At 32.5% G+C, this 15,199-nt stretch overlaps 1 protein-coding gene across 3 annotated transcripts in view; it reads left to right on the forward strand.

The window, feature by feature from the left end:
* Positions 1-13,955, forward strand: part of VPS37A (VPS37A subunit of ESCRT-I) — a 52,272-nt gene extending 38,317 nt beyond the window's left edge. For 2 of the 3 annotated variants that reach the window (XM_025984575.2, XM_025984578.2), the window contains exons 5-12: positions 769-991; positions 2,483-2,553; positions 5,350-5,477; positions 5,557-5,615; positions 5,693-5,761; positions 8,257-8,400; positions 9,366-9,446; positions 10,867-13,955. In XM_025984575.2, the coding sequence (XP_025840360.1) occupies positions 769-991; positions 2,483-2,553; positions 5,350-5,477; positions 5,557-5,615; positions 5,693-5,761; positions 8,257-8,400; positions 9,366-9,446 (775 nt within the window). In that variant the 3' untranslated portion in view covers positions 10,867-13,955. The remainder of the gene's footprint in view (positions 1-768; positions 992-2,482; positions 2,554-5,349; positions 5,478-5,556; positions 5,616-5,692; positions 5,762-8,256; positions 8,401-9,365; positions 9,447-10,866) is intronic. The other variant, XM_025984576.2, reaches the window with a different exon arrangement.
* The last annotated feature ends 1,244 nt before the right edge of the window (positions 13,956-15,199 follow it).

Raw genomic sequence — 15,199 nt, forward strand, 5'->3', positions numbered from 1 at the left:
GATTGTGGCTTAGCCTCTCCTGCTTGCTTCAATATTAATTTTTCTTGCTGATTTATAGGAGTTACACAACTAAATTTTAGGGGATTTTCTTGAGGAAATTATTCATGTTTCTGAAAATTTAGTGCACTCCTGGTAGGAGGTGATTTCAAGATCTTACTGTCTTGTCATCTTGAACCAGGACCCAAATACTTATTACATGCAGAAAAAAATATTGCTCTCTGATTCAATCCTGAGTACATGCTGCTATACCACTTTTTCTAATCTACATGTGTGTTTTTTAATGTGTATTTTTTATATTTTAACATTTTTAGCAGTTTTTCTATACATTTAACTATTTTCCTTTAAGGTCATTTAGAAAAGCAGCCATGAATTTCATTTATATTTTTCTAGATAAAGTGAGAGCTGTTGTTCAAGCAACCTGTTGTAAATACATTTTCTGGATTCAAAGTTCTTCATTCTCTTTATGATGTCAGTGATTTATGCTAATGGAATGCTTAAAACCCAAAAAGCCTGTCTATTCACTTCTACTCTGATGAGTGGAATTATATGTTTTCTAAAATGTTTTTCTTTTGGGGGGGAGAGGGGGTCATATTTAATCAATTTATAGAATTTTTAATTCAGTTATATGATTATAGTAACAAGATCCTGTCTCTGTGGCATGACGATTGTTATTATTCTCAAACTAATTGGCAGTAGTTTTATAGGTTTCCCCCTAAAGTCTAATCTACTGTTTTTGTTTTTGTTTTTGTTTTATGTCTTTCTCTTCAGCCTGTACAGTAATCCAAGTGGGCTGCCTCCTTATGCATCTCAGGGTTTCCCATTTCTTTCTCCATTTCCCCCACAAGAACCTAACAGGACTGTCACGTCTTTGTCTGTTGCTGACACTATTTCTTCTTCAACAACAAGTTACACACCAGCCAAACCTGCAGCTCCTTTTGGCGTCCTTTCAAATCTGCCGTTACCTGTTCCTACAACAGACACATCAGCACCGGTGGGTATCTTCAATTTTCCTTATTTTTGTATCCTTGACAGTTCATCTAATCAACAAATATTTATTATATGCCTTCTCATGCCAGCCACTAACTAAGGCACAAAGGTTAAAAGATTAAATCACATTTTCAATTAAAAAAAAAAAAAACCTCAGAGGAAACCAGTGAGTTTTCTTACTTAAATGTAAGTGAGAAACTTCCAGTAGAGTGGAAGAGAGAGTCTAGAGTTAGAGTGAAGATGCAGTTGAGAAAATGGTCAGTGCTCCTAGGAATGGAGGTAGACCTAGAAGGGATACTTTTATAAAAAACGTGTTTCTCCTTTTTCACCACTTTATCCTTAGTGCCTCAAACCACACTTGATACACATAGTAGTTGCTCACTTCAATATGAGACAGAAAAATAAATTTATGTTTAAGGCCAGCTTTTGAAGACGGTAATGAATTTGTCAGGATGAAAGGGGTTATATAAAGCCTTCCATAAAGAGGTATTAGTACTGACAAAACCACGGAGGCATAAACCAAACTGCGTTTTTGTGAAACTGCCTTTAATAGATCTCTCTGGCAGTCATATAGGAAATAGGCAAAGGTGCAAAAAGTGATCATGTAAGAGAAGTAGGTATCAGATTGTGGAGGATCTGCTGTCTACCATGCCAAGGGCTTCAAGTGTCTCATTGGTTTTGAAAATATTCTGTGTTCTTAAATAAGCTGGTAGCTGTTGCCATGTGGGATGTTACTGAGACTAACACTTAATGAATAAAACATATGAAGCAATTTTAAAATCTTCATTTTAACCTTGAGTATCATCCACAGTAATACCTAAGTATTATAAAACCTTACTGTATTCAATCTTACTAATTTTCATGTTTGTAATAATTTAAAATATTGGCCCAAGCAGACTTTACTTTCCAATACCTTTCATCATTGTATTAAAGAATGTTATGAACAAATATTGTGAATATTATGAATTTTAATTATAATTAGTATAAACAAAATTAAAAGAGAACCTTTCCAGGATCCTCAGTTTTAAAAAGTCATTTATAAAACAATGAATTATATATTCTGTATCTATCTTATTATCTTAGTTATGTACCTATTCAGACTTTTCCAACTTACGTTTTTTTAAAAATTCAGTGTCTTTTATGTGAGGCAAGTGTATCCATATATATCAATGAAATCCACAGATAATTCTCTGTACTTGTCACAGACAGATACACTTAAGACTTGTTTTATTGAACAGTCATATACTTGCCTAAGAAAGAGCTAACACAAGTACTTACATGATCCTCACCCCCCAAAAAACAAAAAAAATCAACCCTCTATGTAACCCTGAAAAATAGTAGTAAAGAAAGAAGGGCAGAATAAAGACAATGTAATGTGCAGAAATAAAGGTGGATGATGAAACATTATAGGATGTGATACATTAAAAATTACATTTATAAGTAAATAGGAAGTAAAAAATGGCTAAAACTTAATATCATTTCAAACTCTCTTTAGATAAGCCAAAATGGTTTTGGTTACAAGATGCCAGATGTTCCTGATACATTTCCAGAACTCTCAGAACTAAGGTAAAAAACTTGGGAAAGTAATGATAGTATTCACTGTCTATTTGAGAATGATAAATACAAAACATTCATCATCATTTTCATACTCATATTAAAGTAAAAAATTTTTTAAATCCTCAATATTTCTAAATTGTGGTTGTCTGGGTAGGAAAGTTATATAGTTATTAAGTCAGTTTTATGTCTTGTAGTTTGTATTTATTGAGTGACTTAGTATATACCCAGGGATTGTCCTCATTGCTGGGAATGATACAATAGTTACCAGGATAATGGTGTCCTTTCCCTCTTGAGGCTTACATTATTACAAAAATTATTTCTCAAGACATCATTCCTGGTGATTTCAGATATTTTTTGGCTTGAGACCTTTTCGTTGTTCCTTTTTAGGTAGAACTTTATACACAGAGAAACACATTAATGTTCTTATAAAGTAATAGCACAGTGTTTTTACAGAGCCAAATTGTATTCCAATGGATGACACATTAATTTGTAGTATTTAAGTGTAAGGTCCCATTTCTCGTGGAACGCTACTTCTCTATGGTACTTCATGAAAAAAATTGTTTTGTGGCCACTCAACTTTGGGAAGCATTGCATCCTTTATACCCCATGGAAGTTTTATAATACTCATAAGGCTGTTATTACAAGACTTCTGAGTATAATTTTAAAAAAATTTGTAGTTCTTTTTGTCTCTAGGACATACCCCACCAGGGATATATGGCCAAATACCCATGAGAAAAACTACTCTTCAAAAAAAAAAAAAGTTTACCTTAATTGACCCAGTGTTTTACATTCATTTTTACTAAATAGTGATTCATTATTTCCTGCTAGTAACAGTGAAAGTTTACAATATATCACATATGTATAAGGATTTTCTATGTACTGTAATGCTTGCAGCAACCTCAGGAAGTAGTTACTGTTCAGTTGTTTTTGTTGTTGTTACTGTTCAGTGTTATGAAGGATTCTTTTTTTTCCTTCCTTTTAAAAAAGATTATGATGAAAATGCTATATTATACACGTTATATTATTGTACATTTATTGAAGAAATTGGTTGTTTTGTAGAATTTCTATATCCAATTTTTGCCTGCTTGCATCCTGTGGTACCATTGAAGATATTCTTTTTCCCATATTTCTTTCTCTTCGTGGCTGGATCTAGAATTTTAGTTAAATTTGGGTTCAGTTGTATTAAATCATTGAGCTGTACACTTTAAACCTACACAATGTTATATGTTATATGTCAGTTATATTTCAATGCTGCAAAAAAATATGTTCTTTTGTCAAGAATACTTAACATCCTAATGCGTGCATACTTCCTATTACATCACATGAAGTAACAATGATGTCTCATTGCCCTATATTTAGTGACATTAAGATTGAAACAGAAACCTAGAATCCAGTATTTCATTAAGGATTGCAAATGTGATTTTCTACTACCAGAATCAGCCAGAATTTTGTGAAGAACAACTTTCTGTATCAACTATTCAGTTTTATTGAAATACCCTTCATATAGGAATGGAAAGATAAATCCTTGTTTTTTGATTTAGGTGTTTTTTTCAAGTTTCAGAATAATGAGTTGTTGCACAAACAAGCTCCAAAGTTTTTGAGAGGGAAAGTTTTTTGTTTTGGTAGTGGTTTCTGTGTTATTAAGAACTCATAGGGATCCCTGGGTGGCGCAGCGGTTTGGTGCCTGCCTTTGGCCCAGGGCGCGATCCTGGAGACCCGGGATCGAATCCCACATTGGGCTCCTGGTGCATGGAGCCTGCTTCTCCCTCTGCCTGTGTTTCTGCCTCTCTCTCTCTCTGTGACTATCACAAATAAATAAAAATAATTTAAAAAAAGAACTCATAAATTTTTTTTAAAAATATTTGATGTGTTTCAATCTATCACAGTCACTGTTCTTTTTTGATGCTTAAACAATTCTATCTTTAATCACTAGCAAACTCTTCACCTTGGATTCTATATATCCTTTCTGACAAAACAAAGATGCCATGGGCTCATTGTGAAATTTCTTTTCCCTGGCCTGAAATAATTTCTCTGAAAGGCGCTTGTTCTTTTTCAAAATTACAATACTAGTAGTATTACTGTGATTATTGAATTCAGGATAAGAGTTTTGGTTTTTATACTTATTTTGTGTTTTGGCTCTATCATACCTGACATGTACAGCTGGATACTGCTTTTTTTAAAGTTATCCAGATAATACTTCTCTGGATAATACGTAATTTAGGAAAAAAAGTTTTATTTATTTTCATTTGCTCTGAATTTTAAGGACTGCTTTTTTTTTAATTTGATTTTTAAAAATCATACAGTGCTTTATATAGCTCAGTAGTCCAAACTAATAGATAGATATGATCAGAAAGGTTTAGCTTCTATTCCTCTCCCACCCATCCATTTCCCTCTTTCACCCTATGGGTATTGATTTTTGGTTTTGATTTAGTCCTTCATAATTGCTTTTATTTAACTATTTTATGAATATCAGTAAACACACAAATTCATGTACTTTTATTGTGATAGCCATACATCTATTAGCTAAATAGATACAGGTAAACGTTGTGATTGTTCATGAATCTTCATCTTACTGGTCCTATTGTGATTGGATACTACTACTTTCAGACTACTTTATGTTCCACTGTTGTTGATTTTTATTTGTTTTTTAAGGTTATAATTTCCCTTCTTATGTATAAATATTGATAGGTCAAAAATTATTTAGAGGCATATCAACTGAATAAAATGGAAAAAATTATTAATATTTATTATCATGGAGAAAAACTAGATGACTGATATTCATTAACTTTTCTGTTGTGTTTCTAGTGTGTCACAGCTTACAGATATGAATGAACAAGAGGAAATATTACTAGAACAGTTTCTGACCTTGCCCCAACTAAAACAGATTATTACTGACAAGGATGACTTAGTAAAAAGTATCGAAGAGCTAGCAAGTATGTCTTTCTTACTTCTTAAATTTCCTAAGAAACATATGATGTTTACCTAGAAATAAACCAGAAATTTATCTTACAGGAAAAAATCTCCTTTTGGAGCCCAGCTTGGAAGCCAAAAGGCAAACTGTTTTAGATAAGGTGAGTTAATTATCATTTTAAAGAAATTCATACAATTTAAAAATGTAATAAAATAACATTTTTATTTTATGTTTTAGTATGAATTGCTTACACAACTAAAATCTGCTTTTGAAAAGAAGATGCAAAGGCAGCATGAACTTAGTGAGGTAAGATGTTTAGCTCTTTTCCTGTGCCATAAGAATTTTTAATCTCAATATGTATGAACTGCATTCTTACTTTCATTATTATCAGAAAGCATTTATTAGGTGACTGTCTTTATAAGACTTGATACTTTCAAGTGAGATGAATAGCTCTTAGTTATGGGGCATTATAAATTATTGGTGCTCATGCAAGACTATATTTGGTTCCAAGGCAGAAAAATACAAAAAGCCCTATAAATAACTTTCTTAAAAATGTTATTATAAATGCTAGTTTACGTCCTCTAATAAAATCTAACAACTTGAACTTTAGTCTCACTTGTAAGCTTATGTATAGATATCTTAAATGAAAACTTAGAAAGTTGAAAAATAAATGAAAATTATAAACTTTAGTTCACCACAAATAATAGATTTTATGCTAGAAATCCAGTTAAATTGAAAAAAAAACACTTTATAAAATTCAATCTGTATTTCTGAAAAATCTTTAAAAATAGGAATAGGAGATAAAATCTTTTTATCTCATATCAATAACCATTGTCATAAAAACAACATCCACTTTCCTTTAAAATCAGCAATACTGGAAGATAAAGCCAATGTAATAAAACAAAAAGTAGAAAATAAAACAACAGAAAAAATGATGGCAAAGGAGAATAGAAATTTATAATGGATTTCAGATAATTTGGTCATCCTTTAGAATTAAAGACATAAAAATAATAGCTAACATTGAATAATGATTATGTGTCTTACACTGCATTAAGCTATTTTCATATATTGCCCATTATTCCCTCAAGATCCTAGGAGGTAGGTGATGTCATTAGTTTTTTCATAGTACAAATAAGCAGTCTGAAGCACAGGGATATTTATATGAGGTCATATAAATAGAAAGTATCAGAGTCAGGGATCAAAGGTAAGCAGTCCTCCCTCTCTCTTAACCAGAAAGTCTGAGAGAGGCAACTGAAGCACTCTTAGCTGCACATTAGAGTTTAGAAGATGGTGAATAAGCTTTTTATAATAGTCATATCATTCTTTGCAAACTCTTAGTAAGCTAAGAATAGAAATTAATTCCTTAACTTGATAAAGAATATTAGAAACCAATAGCAAGCATCACAACTGTCAATTTCCAGGATCCTCTTAATATTAGGAATAAGATAGTGATGCCCAAGATAGGCATAGGAAAAAACAAGAAACTCCAAGAGAAGTATGAATGTCCAGTAGACAAACTGCTTTAACAGTTACTGTGTCTTCTGTGCTATTTATATAAGACTTGCTTGAAATGATTTTTGAAACACTTAAAAAATACAACCTTGATTCCTACTCCTGTCTCTACATGTGTTCACTCAGACTCTTTCGGGATGATGAGTCAGTCTTCTGTGTAAAGTATATAAATCACTTAACTGGACTGTGCAGTGCAGAAACGTGCCATATTTTATTCCCCTGTGTACCCAGTACCAGGTCCAATACTTGGCACATAGTAGATACTCAGTAAATATTCCAGGAATAAATGATAGAAACATTTGAACAGATATTGAACCTTTTAGTAATAATCAAAATTTATATCATTCTTATGAGCCAAACTTGTAAAGATAGATGACCAGGGTTGGCAGGGGTGTTGAGAAAATGGCTCATTCCTGTTCATTCTTGTGTGTAATATTTCACAGTGAGTTGCTACCTTACACCCACTAGCATGACAACTATTAAAAATAGTCTTGGGATGCCTGGGTGGCTCAGTTAGTTAAGCGTCCAATGCTTCATCTCAGCTCAGGTCTTGCTCTCAAAGTTGTGAGTTCAAGCACCATGTTAGGCCCCACACTAGGCATGAAGCCTACTTAAAAAAGTAAAATAAAAAAATAAAGTCTTACTTCAAACATTTAGGTCTTCTATCTATTTTGAGTTAATTTTTATTTACTTTCTGCAAAAAAACCGTCACAGAGATTTTGATAGGAATTGATAGCATTGACTCTGTAGATCACTTTGGGTAGTATTGTCATCTTAACAATACTGAGTCTTCCGGTCCATGCCCATAAGATGTCTTTCCACTTATGTCTTCTTCAGTTCCTCTCAGCAGTGTTTGTACAGGTCTTTTGTCTGTTTGACTATATGTAATCCCATCAGTTTTGCCATATTCTGTTCATTAGAAGGGAGTCACCATGTCCAGCACACACTTAAGAGGAGGGGCTTACACAGAAGTACCAGGAGTTGGGGATAACAAGGGTCCTCTTAGAGAGTGCCTACCACAATGACCTAATTCCTAACTCTTGAAGACAATGATTGGCTCAGTTTCCCTCATTCAGTGGTTTGCAGCCAATGGATTGGGTTACTTTGTATTTGGTATCTACTCCTGTATCCAAAAGCTGAGCAAGTTGGTGGGTAGCAGATTTCCTCAAAAAAGAGGCTATTTAAAGCATATAGTGAATTGCCCCTCACTATCCCGTCTCATTTCCTTTGCCTCTAAGGAGTTTTTCTGAGCAGTGTAAACTAAATTAGTACTTGATTTTCTTTTTCAGAGTTGTAGTGTGAGTGCCCTACAGGCAAGACTGAAAGTAGCTGCACATGAAGCTGAGGAAGAATCTGATAATATTGCTGAAGATTTCTTAGAGGGAAAAACTGAAATAGATGATTTTCTCAGTAGCTTCATGGAAAAGAGAACAGTATGTAATACTCTTCAGTTGAGGACAAGTGACAGCAATATCAGATTACTTAAGTATATTCATGAGTAAAAAAAACTTTAATATGTTACTGAGCTGGAGTTTTGAGTGCCATGAGGAAAAACTGAAGAGCCTCTATTCTTTAAGAATGATAGCAACATCTTTCTTTCATTTTGTACTGAAGCAAGTAAATCAGCTTAAGTCTGGTCTTAATAATTATAGGAGTGTACAACTTCTTATGTTCAACAAGTTATTTAAAAAGGGAATAACCTACAAATTATTTTAAAATTTGTAAATAATATTAAGAACATTCTGGAATAGTTTCTATTCTGTTCTGATTTCCATTATATTTAAAGAAAAATTAAGAAAATCTACTTAACAGTGTTTTGCCCTTTGATAGAGTTTTAAATATTTACCTAATTTCTCTGAAACATCACATTTGAAAAGTAACCTTTTGTTAATAAACATGTGCTATATGTATGCATATCCTGTTAAGGAAAGTGGGCAGATTCTATTATCCCCATTTTCCATGAGAGAAAATTAAAGTTTAGGAACGTTAAAGACTATGCTTAGAACATTGGTAAGGCATTGGTTTCTGGCTCCTTCTTTGGTACTATATAACTATACCTTGAAGCTTGTATTTATTAAGCTTCCTGGTTAACAACAGTAGGATTTTGTTTTTATATTTTTAAAATGCAGATGATTGAAATTCCACAATCAGAATTAAACGGTCAAGGTTTGTTTTAACATTCTGTTAGTTCACAAGCAAAGGTTATCTTCCCAATACAAGTCAGTGAGTCAGTGTTTACAGAGTTGGGTATTCTTAAATTCTGAGCTACGTTAAACATTCACAAGTTAAAAAATGTCAACAGGTTAAAGGATTCTTACTTCATATTCTGTCATAATTTAAGAAGTAATAGTTAAATCATTGGAGAAGTGACTGATATTTTAAATCATTTATCTTCTAGATCTGCCACTGTAGAAGAGCCAAGGAAGAGAAACTTCAACAAGCAATAACAGTGCATAGCCAATTCCATGCCCCACTATAGGTAAATTGTCTTCCAGAAAGTTTGTGTCGGAAGGCTATTGCATGAGTATTCTTTAATTGAAGTCTTCTTACCAGGGCCTGACATAATTCTGTCATAGCTTCTGTGTTAGATAACAACATGAAATGCCTCATACATTAAGCATAATTTTATATGCATTAGCATGTAACCAGGAAATCTTTTGGATATTTTGTTACAATGATGTCAGCTTAAATTTTTTTTTTTCAGTGTTGGGTAGAATCAGAAACTATAGTTAGTTCTTATCTCTTAGCTCGTGTATGGTGTATACCATATCACTTCATTGACATCTTTCTCACTAGTCTCCTTTGTCAGTTCTTCCTTTACAATGAACTTCATCTGTCGCTTTTCATCTCACACCAGGATGATTCCGGTAACTGTCTTGCCAGTCCCCTGAATGTAGTGTTTCTCCTTCCTGCACAGCACTGACAATAATCTTCCTCAAATACCACCCTGTGGTATAATTTCACTGCTGCAAACTTATGGTGAGACCTTAGCAATGATAGGATAACTGTTAAATTTCTCTCTGGTTTTAAGCCTTCTATAATCTGGCATGTATTTGAGAGTACCCACTTCAATTTTCCATTTTCCCCTTAAGTTCTCTATTTCCTGTTCTTTCTCCTATCACTTTATCTTTGGTCACACTTTTATCTGATCTCAAGATATTTCTTCTCCTCTCCTCTGTTTAGTTTTAGGGGTGATTTGGTTGCGAAAACTAGTTCCCACCCCAACAAGTGTTAAATAAAAGCTCGTATTATTAAACAATTCATACTTTATAGAGCCAAAATGCACACTGGACAGCTCAGTTGCTGAGAGTGAAAACACGACAGGAGGCCATAATAACTTCTCCTTCTCATACTCTTGCCAAGGCTACTTGTTTCTCTTTTCTGTGTCTCTCTTCTTTCCTCTCTCTCACTCTCTTGTGCTTCCTGACATGCTCTTCAGAGAGCCTTTCTTTGTTCCACTTGCACATGCTCCACCATTGCTGCCCACAGGTCTGATCATATAATGACAGTTCAAACAGCCCAGGGAGATGAACGAGGGTTTCACTACCGATCCTCAGAAAAGAGACCGGCCCAGCAGCAGTTTGGGTCATGGGATCTTGTGCTGACACAAGTGGGCTGAAGGAATGGACTCTGAGAAAGGAGCATTTAGAGGGAGGGAAGTGGCAGGATTTTCTCATCTGTCTCAGCCTTCTGTGCCCATTCTCAATCTAGTTGTATATGACGTTGGTGCTAACATTGAATTATTTATATGGACATGCTAGAATCCTTTCCCTACTTCTTTTCCCTCATCGTCAAGTTATCTTCTTACAGGTAGATCTTAATTGGAAGAGAATGTAAGAAGATGAAAATTTATCATCTTAAGTTAAATCTTAGGGTTTTTTATGTTCTTTTCTTTTCAGATTTTCCTGAAAACATAAACCACCAAGACAGAAATGACACAAGACTAAGCACATTTATATGTATGATTTGCAAATTGGCATTTCATCACAATGGCTGCATTCATAAATATTCTGGATAGACTATATGCAGAACTGAGACTGATTTTGTACAGATTAGAATAATTGCTGTGGTCTTTGAGAAATTTTTCTGCATGATTTGCACTATAAATGTTTATTTATTGTTGATAAATCCTATCATATTTAAGTTCCACTGCTGTTCCTCTTTTATTAAGTACCTATGCATGTAATTTTAGCTAGTATCAATATTTTATAAAGTTGCTTCATTTAAATTTATATTTTTAGTTTGAAACTGCCTCATTTCTTTATCAAAAATGGTTTTAGATATTTTTCCTCTTAACCTTTTTGAAAAATACTATTTTCAACTATAGAAAGCCTTATTTTTCCTTCTATCATGATGATAAAACTTTCAAAAAACATTTGTTTTTAAATTATTCATAGTGTCAGGAAATATCAAACCTACTAATGTGCCATCTCAAGAAAGTAACTTTTAATACACAATAAATCAAGAGAATACATCAGCTGCCCATTTATTGTTTAATTTTTAAAATTAAAGATACATTTAAGAAGCAATACAGTTAAATAATTATTTTACCTAGCAGAAAAAAAATTGCCTTCCACTTCACCCAGTCCAACATAAACTTTCATACTAATTTTTTTATATAAATATGATAGATTTATGATTGGATAATGAAATACTTTATAAATTCCTAGTGTTAAAAACAATCTTTTTGTTAATAAATAGTAAATCTAGACACAGAAGTCAATGAATTTTTTTGACCTTTACAGTGAGTTAGCTTTTCATAAGAGAACAGCTTTAGTAATAATATTTATCTTTTAGGCAGTCCAGTTTTTAAATTTGCTCTTTAAATGATACAGTGTTCAGTAGTTTGCTTCTGTACCATGTTTCAGAATGAACACATTTTATGGGTAGCTGTAAAAGCTAATAAAGGAGAAAATCTGTAACTATATGTATCTGAGGCTTGGTAAGTTAGTATCTAAATCACAAAACAATTTAGTGCAGAGTTTTGTTTAAATTTCATCTCAATATATATTGTTATTCCAAATGCCAGCATATAGTAGTACAGATTTCTTTTTCCTTCATTCTGTTTCTTTCTATACACATTCTTGGCAATAGAACTTTAGGAAAAACAAAATTATTTTCCTAGACTTGAGAAATATTTAATCTGTCTTTGCTTTGTGGAAGAGCAAGTATTCATATGGACTATAAATATATAATTGGAATAAAGATGTTAACTTTCATTAATTGCCTGTCTCACTGGCACTGTGCTAAGGGCATGGTGTTTAATCTTCAAAATGACCAGACATGATTTTTATGGATTTGTAGATGAAATAACTGAGGTAAGTGTTTTAAACTTGTGGCAGAGTCTTCTGGGTATTTAGAAACCTTTCCATATTGTACAGACCAGCAGAACTTCTGATTTTCCCAGCAGTCACTGCGATAGAGGGCATAATAGTTCCAGTCTTTTGCAATCAATCAGGTATCTTTCTTAGAAACTATATAGAACCCATAATAAGAGACCAGCAGATCACAGACATTTTAAAGGGACATAAATTCATTTGATCTACTAATTTTAGGAAACACCTATTCAGAATAAGGCACTGTGGAAATATTATACAGTAACTCAAACATGGTTTAGTTGCTTGGGTGCTCATCTAACTTCCCCTCCACATAAAAACAAATTTAAAAGAAAACACAACAAACAAACCAAAAAAACACATTTTCTTACACAGTAAATTTCTATATAATCACATATTCATCTCAACGCTTTTTATTCTTTAAACCAAACTTCTTCCTCATTTCATTCTGTACCTGTTAACCTACCTTGTTTCCTCGTTCCAAAATTAATTAGGCAACTTCCTTACAACCCAGTCATTAAAAAGAGGAGTTCAATCATGAATATTTGCATTTAACCAATAGACAATTAGTTCAGATATAGGTTGTATAAGTTGTCCAAGACAGAAAAATGTCTGCATTTGAATAATTGTGAATTTTGGTTTCTATTGCAGTAGAAAAAGTACATGATTTTTTGGGCAATTTTATGGCTATATTGTTTTCTTCTAAAAATTGGTCATTTGGAGAAGTTGTGCCAGAGGGGGAAAAATGCCTGGCAAGGCAGAGATTCTAATTTTACTTTAACATGTAAGAGAAAACCAGATGGATATCAGGAAATGGAGGAAAGCTTAGGAGTTATTATTCAGAGTACAGGTTTGTCATAGGTAGAAATTTAAACACTAATATCTCAAATAGAAGAAGGTTATAAATAAGTGGGATGTACAGTAAAGATATCCCTTTCAAAGTTGGAAGATTTCCTAGAAATAAGAGTAGGAAATTTCTATTGGAATAGAGGTTGTTTGACAGATAAGTTTGATTATAAATTACATTTGCTTAAATGGAAGGAATTTCAGTTAAAATTGGAATTCATTTTTAGGGGCAAAAGTAAACTTGATCTTAAAGAATAAAACCATATGCCAGGTTTTTCCTTATCCTCACCTAACTTTACTCTAAAAAAAAGTTCTTTGTTGATTGCTGAATCATGGTAAAAGTTACTAAATTTTCCAAAGTATTACTGAGTAGCAAGTCACTTGAACTCTAAATATTACTAGCTGAGAAGTAATCTGCCTTGAGTCAGTTTTACATTAGTTTATTACCTATGCTTTAGACCAGGTACCCTCAATAAAATACTTCCTGATTGATGTTTCATTTAAACTGAAAATGTGCTAATAGAGATTTTTAGTCTTTTGGATTAGCCATGCTCTTTCTAGACCCTGTGAAAGCATAATAAAGTTTTAATATGCAATAAATGTTACCTTTTATATAAATATCAGTGTTAGATTAACTTCTAATAAGTCTAAATGAACATGTATAAATTATAGTATCTTGTAAAATGTTTGGGAAGGCTGAAAAAAGAGTTTGTGTCTAATGTGAAAGACATCACATTAAAGACATTTTAAAATATTAAATATTTATACTATTTTGTTTCAGAATAAATGCATAGTTTTGTTTCATATATGTAATGTGTCATTTTTAAAATTTTTTTTACTTCTATATTTTTGTAGATATAAATTGCCAAATGGAAGAAATTAAAATCCCATCCTCAGTATTAGGCAAAGAAGCTTCTAAGAATTGATAACTATAGGAATGGCATGTAGTGAGTTGTGTTATAATAATAGAAAATCCATTACAACTATATCCTAAGTATCATTAATAGGGTATTATTATTTATAATAAGTTGCAAAAATGAACAAATATTCCTCAGTATAGTATGCTAACTTTTATATTCTAAAAGAATTAACACTTGTTTTATTTACATTAACAGAGTACTCTTATATAACACATCTCTAACATATTAAGAGTCCTATTTTTAACTAATTGACACAAACAATTACAGTTGACTTTTGAACAATGTAGAGGTTAGGTGCACCGACTTCACAGACAAAAATCCATGTACAATTTTAACTCCCCGAAAACTTAAACACCAGTAGGCTGCGTTGCCTGGAAGCCTTGTTAATAACATAAACAATTGATTACCACATATTTTGTACATCATACATATTATATACTGTAGTAATAAAGTAAGCTAGAAATAAGAAAATGTTAAAATTATATATTATAGAAGAGAGAATACATTTATACTACTGTGCTTTATTGAAAAAAAAAATCTCTATATACATAGAGCCGTGCAATTCAAGCTGATATTGTTCAGGGGGTCAACTGAATACTTGATTATTTTATTTAAAGATATTACTATACCCCCTCCAAACCATTCATACTAGAGTTTTCAACAATGTAGCTTTCTTGTCCTTTCTCTTTTTTCCTCAGTTTTATTGGTACGTAGTTGATACACATCACTGTGTAAGATACATAACATAATGGTTTGATGTATATACGTTGTGAAATGATTACCACAATAAGTAGACTTAGCGTCTATCATCTCATCTACGATAGATAAACTAAAAAGCAAAAGCTGTTTTCTTTGTGATTAGAATTATCAGGATTAACTGAACTTTCATGTGTATCATGAAGCAGTGTTAGCTGCACTCATGCTGTATGTTACAACTCTAGTACTTATATATATATCTTTAACTGGAAGGTTATACCTTTTCACCACCTTTTTCCAGTTCCCCCTCCCTATACCCCCACCTCCAGCAACCATAAATCTGATCCCTTATCCTATGAGTTGTTTTGTTTTTTGTTTTAGATTCCATATATGAGAGAGAGCATACAATATTGGCTTTTCTCTGACTTATTTCA

This window comes from Vulpes vulpes, chromosome 7 (genome assembly GCF_048418805.1).
Source record: "Vulpes vulpes isolate BD-2025 chromosome 7, VulVul3, whole genome shotgun sequence".
NCBI classification, from domain to species: Eukaryota; Metazoa; Chordata; class Mammalia; order Carnivora; family Canidae; genus Vulpes; species Vulpes vulpes.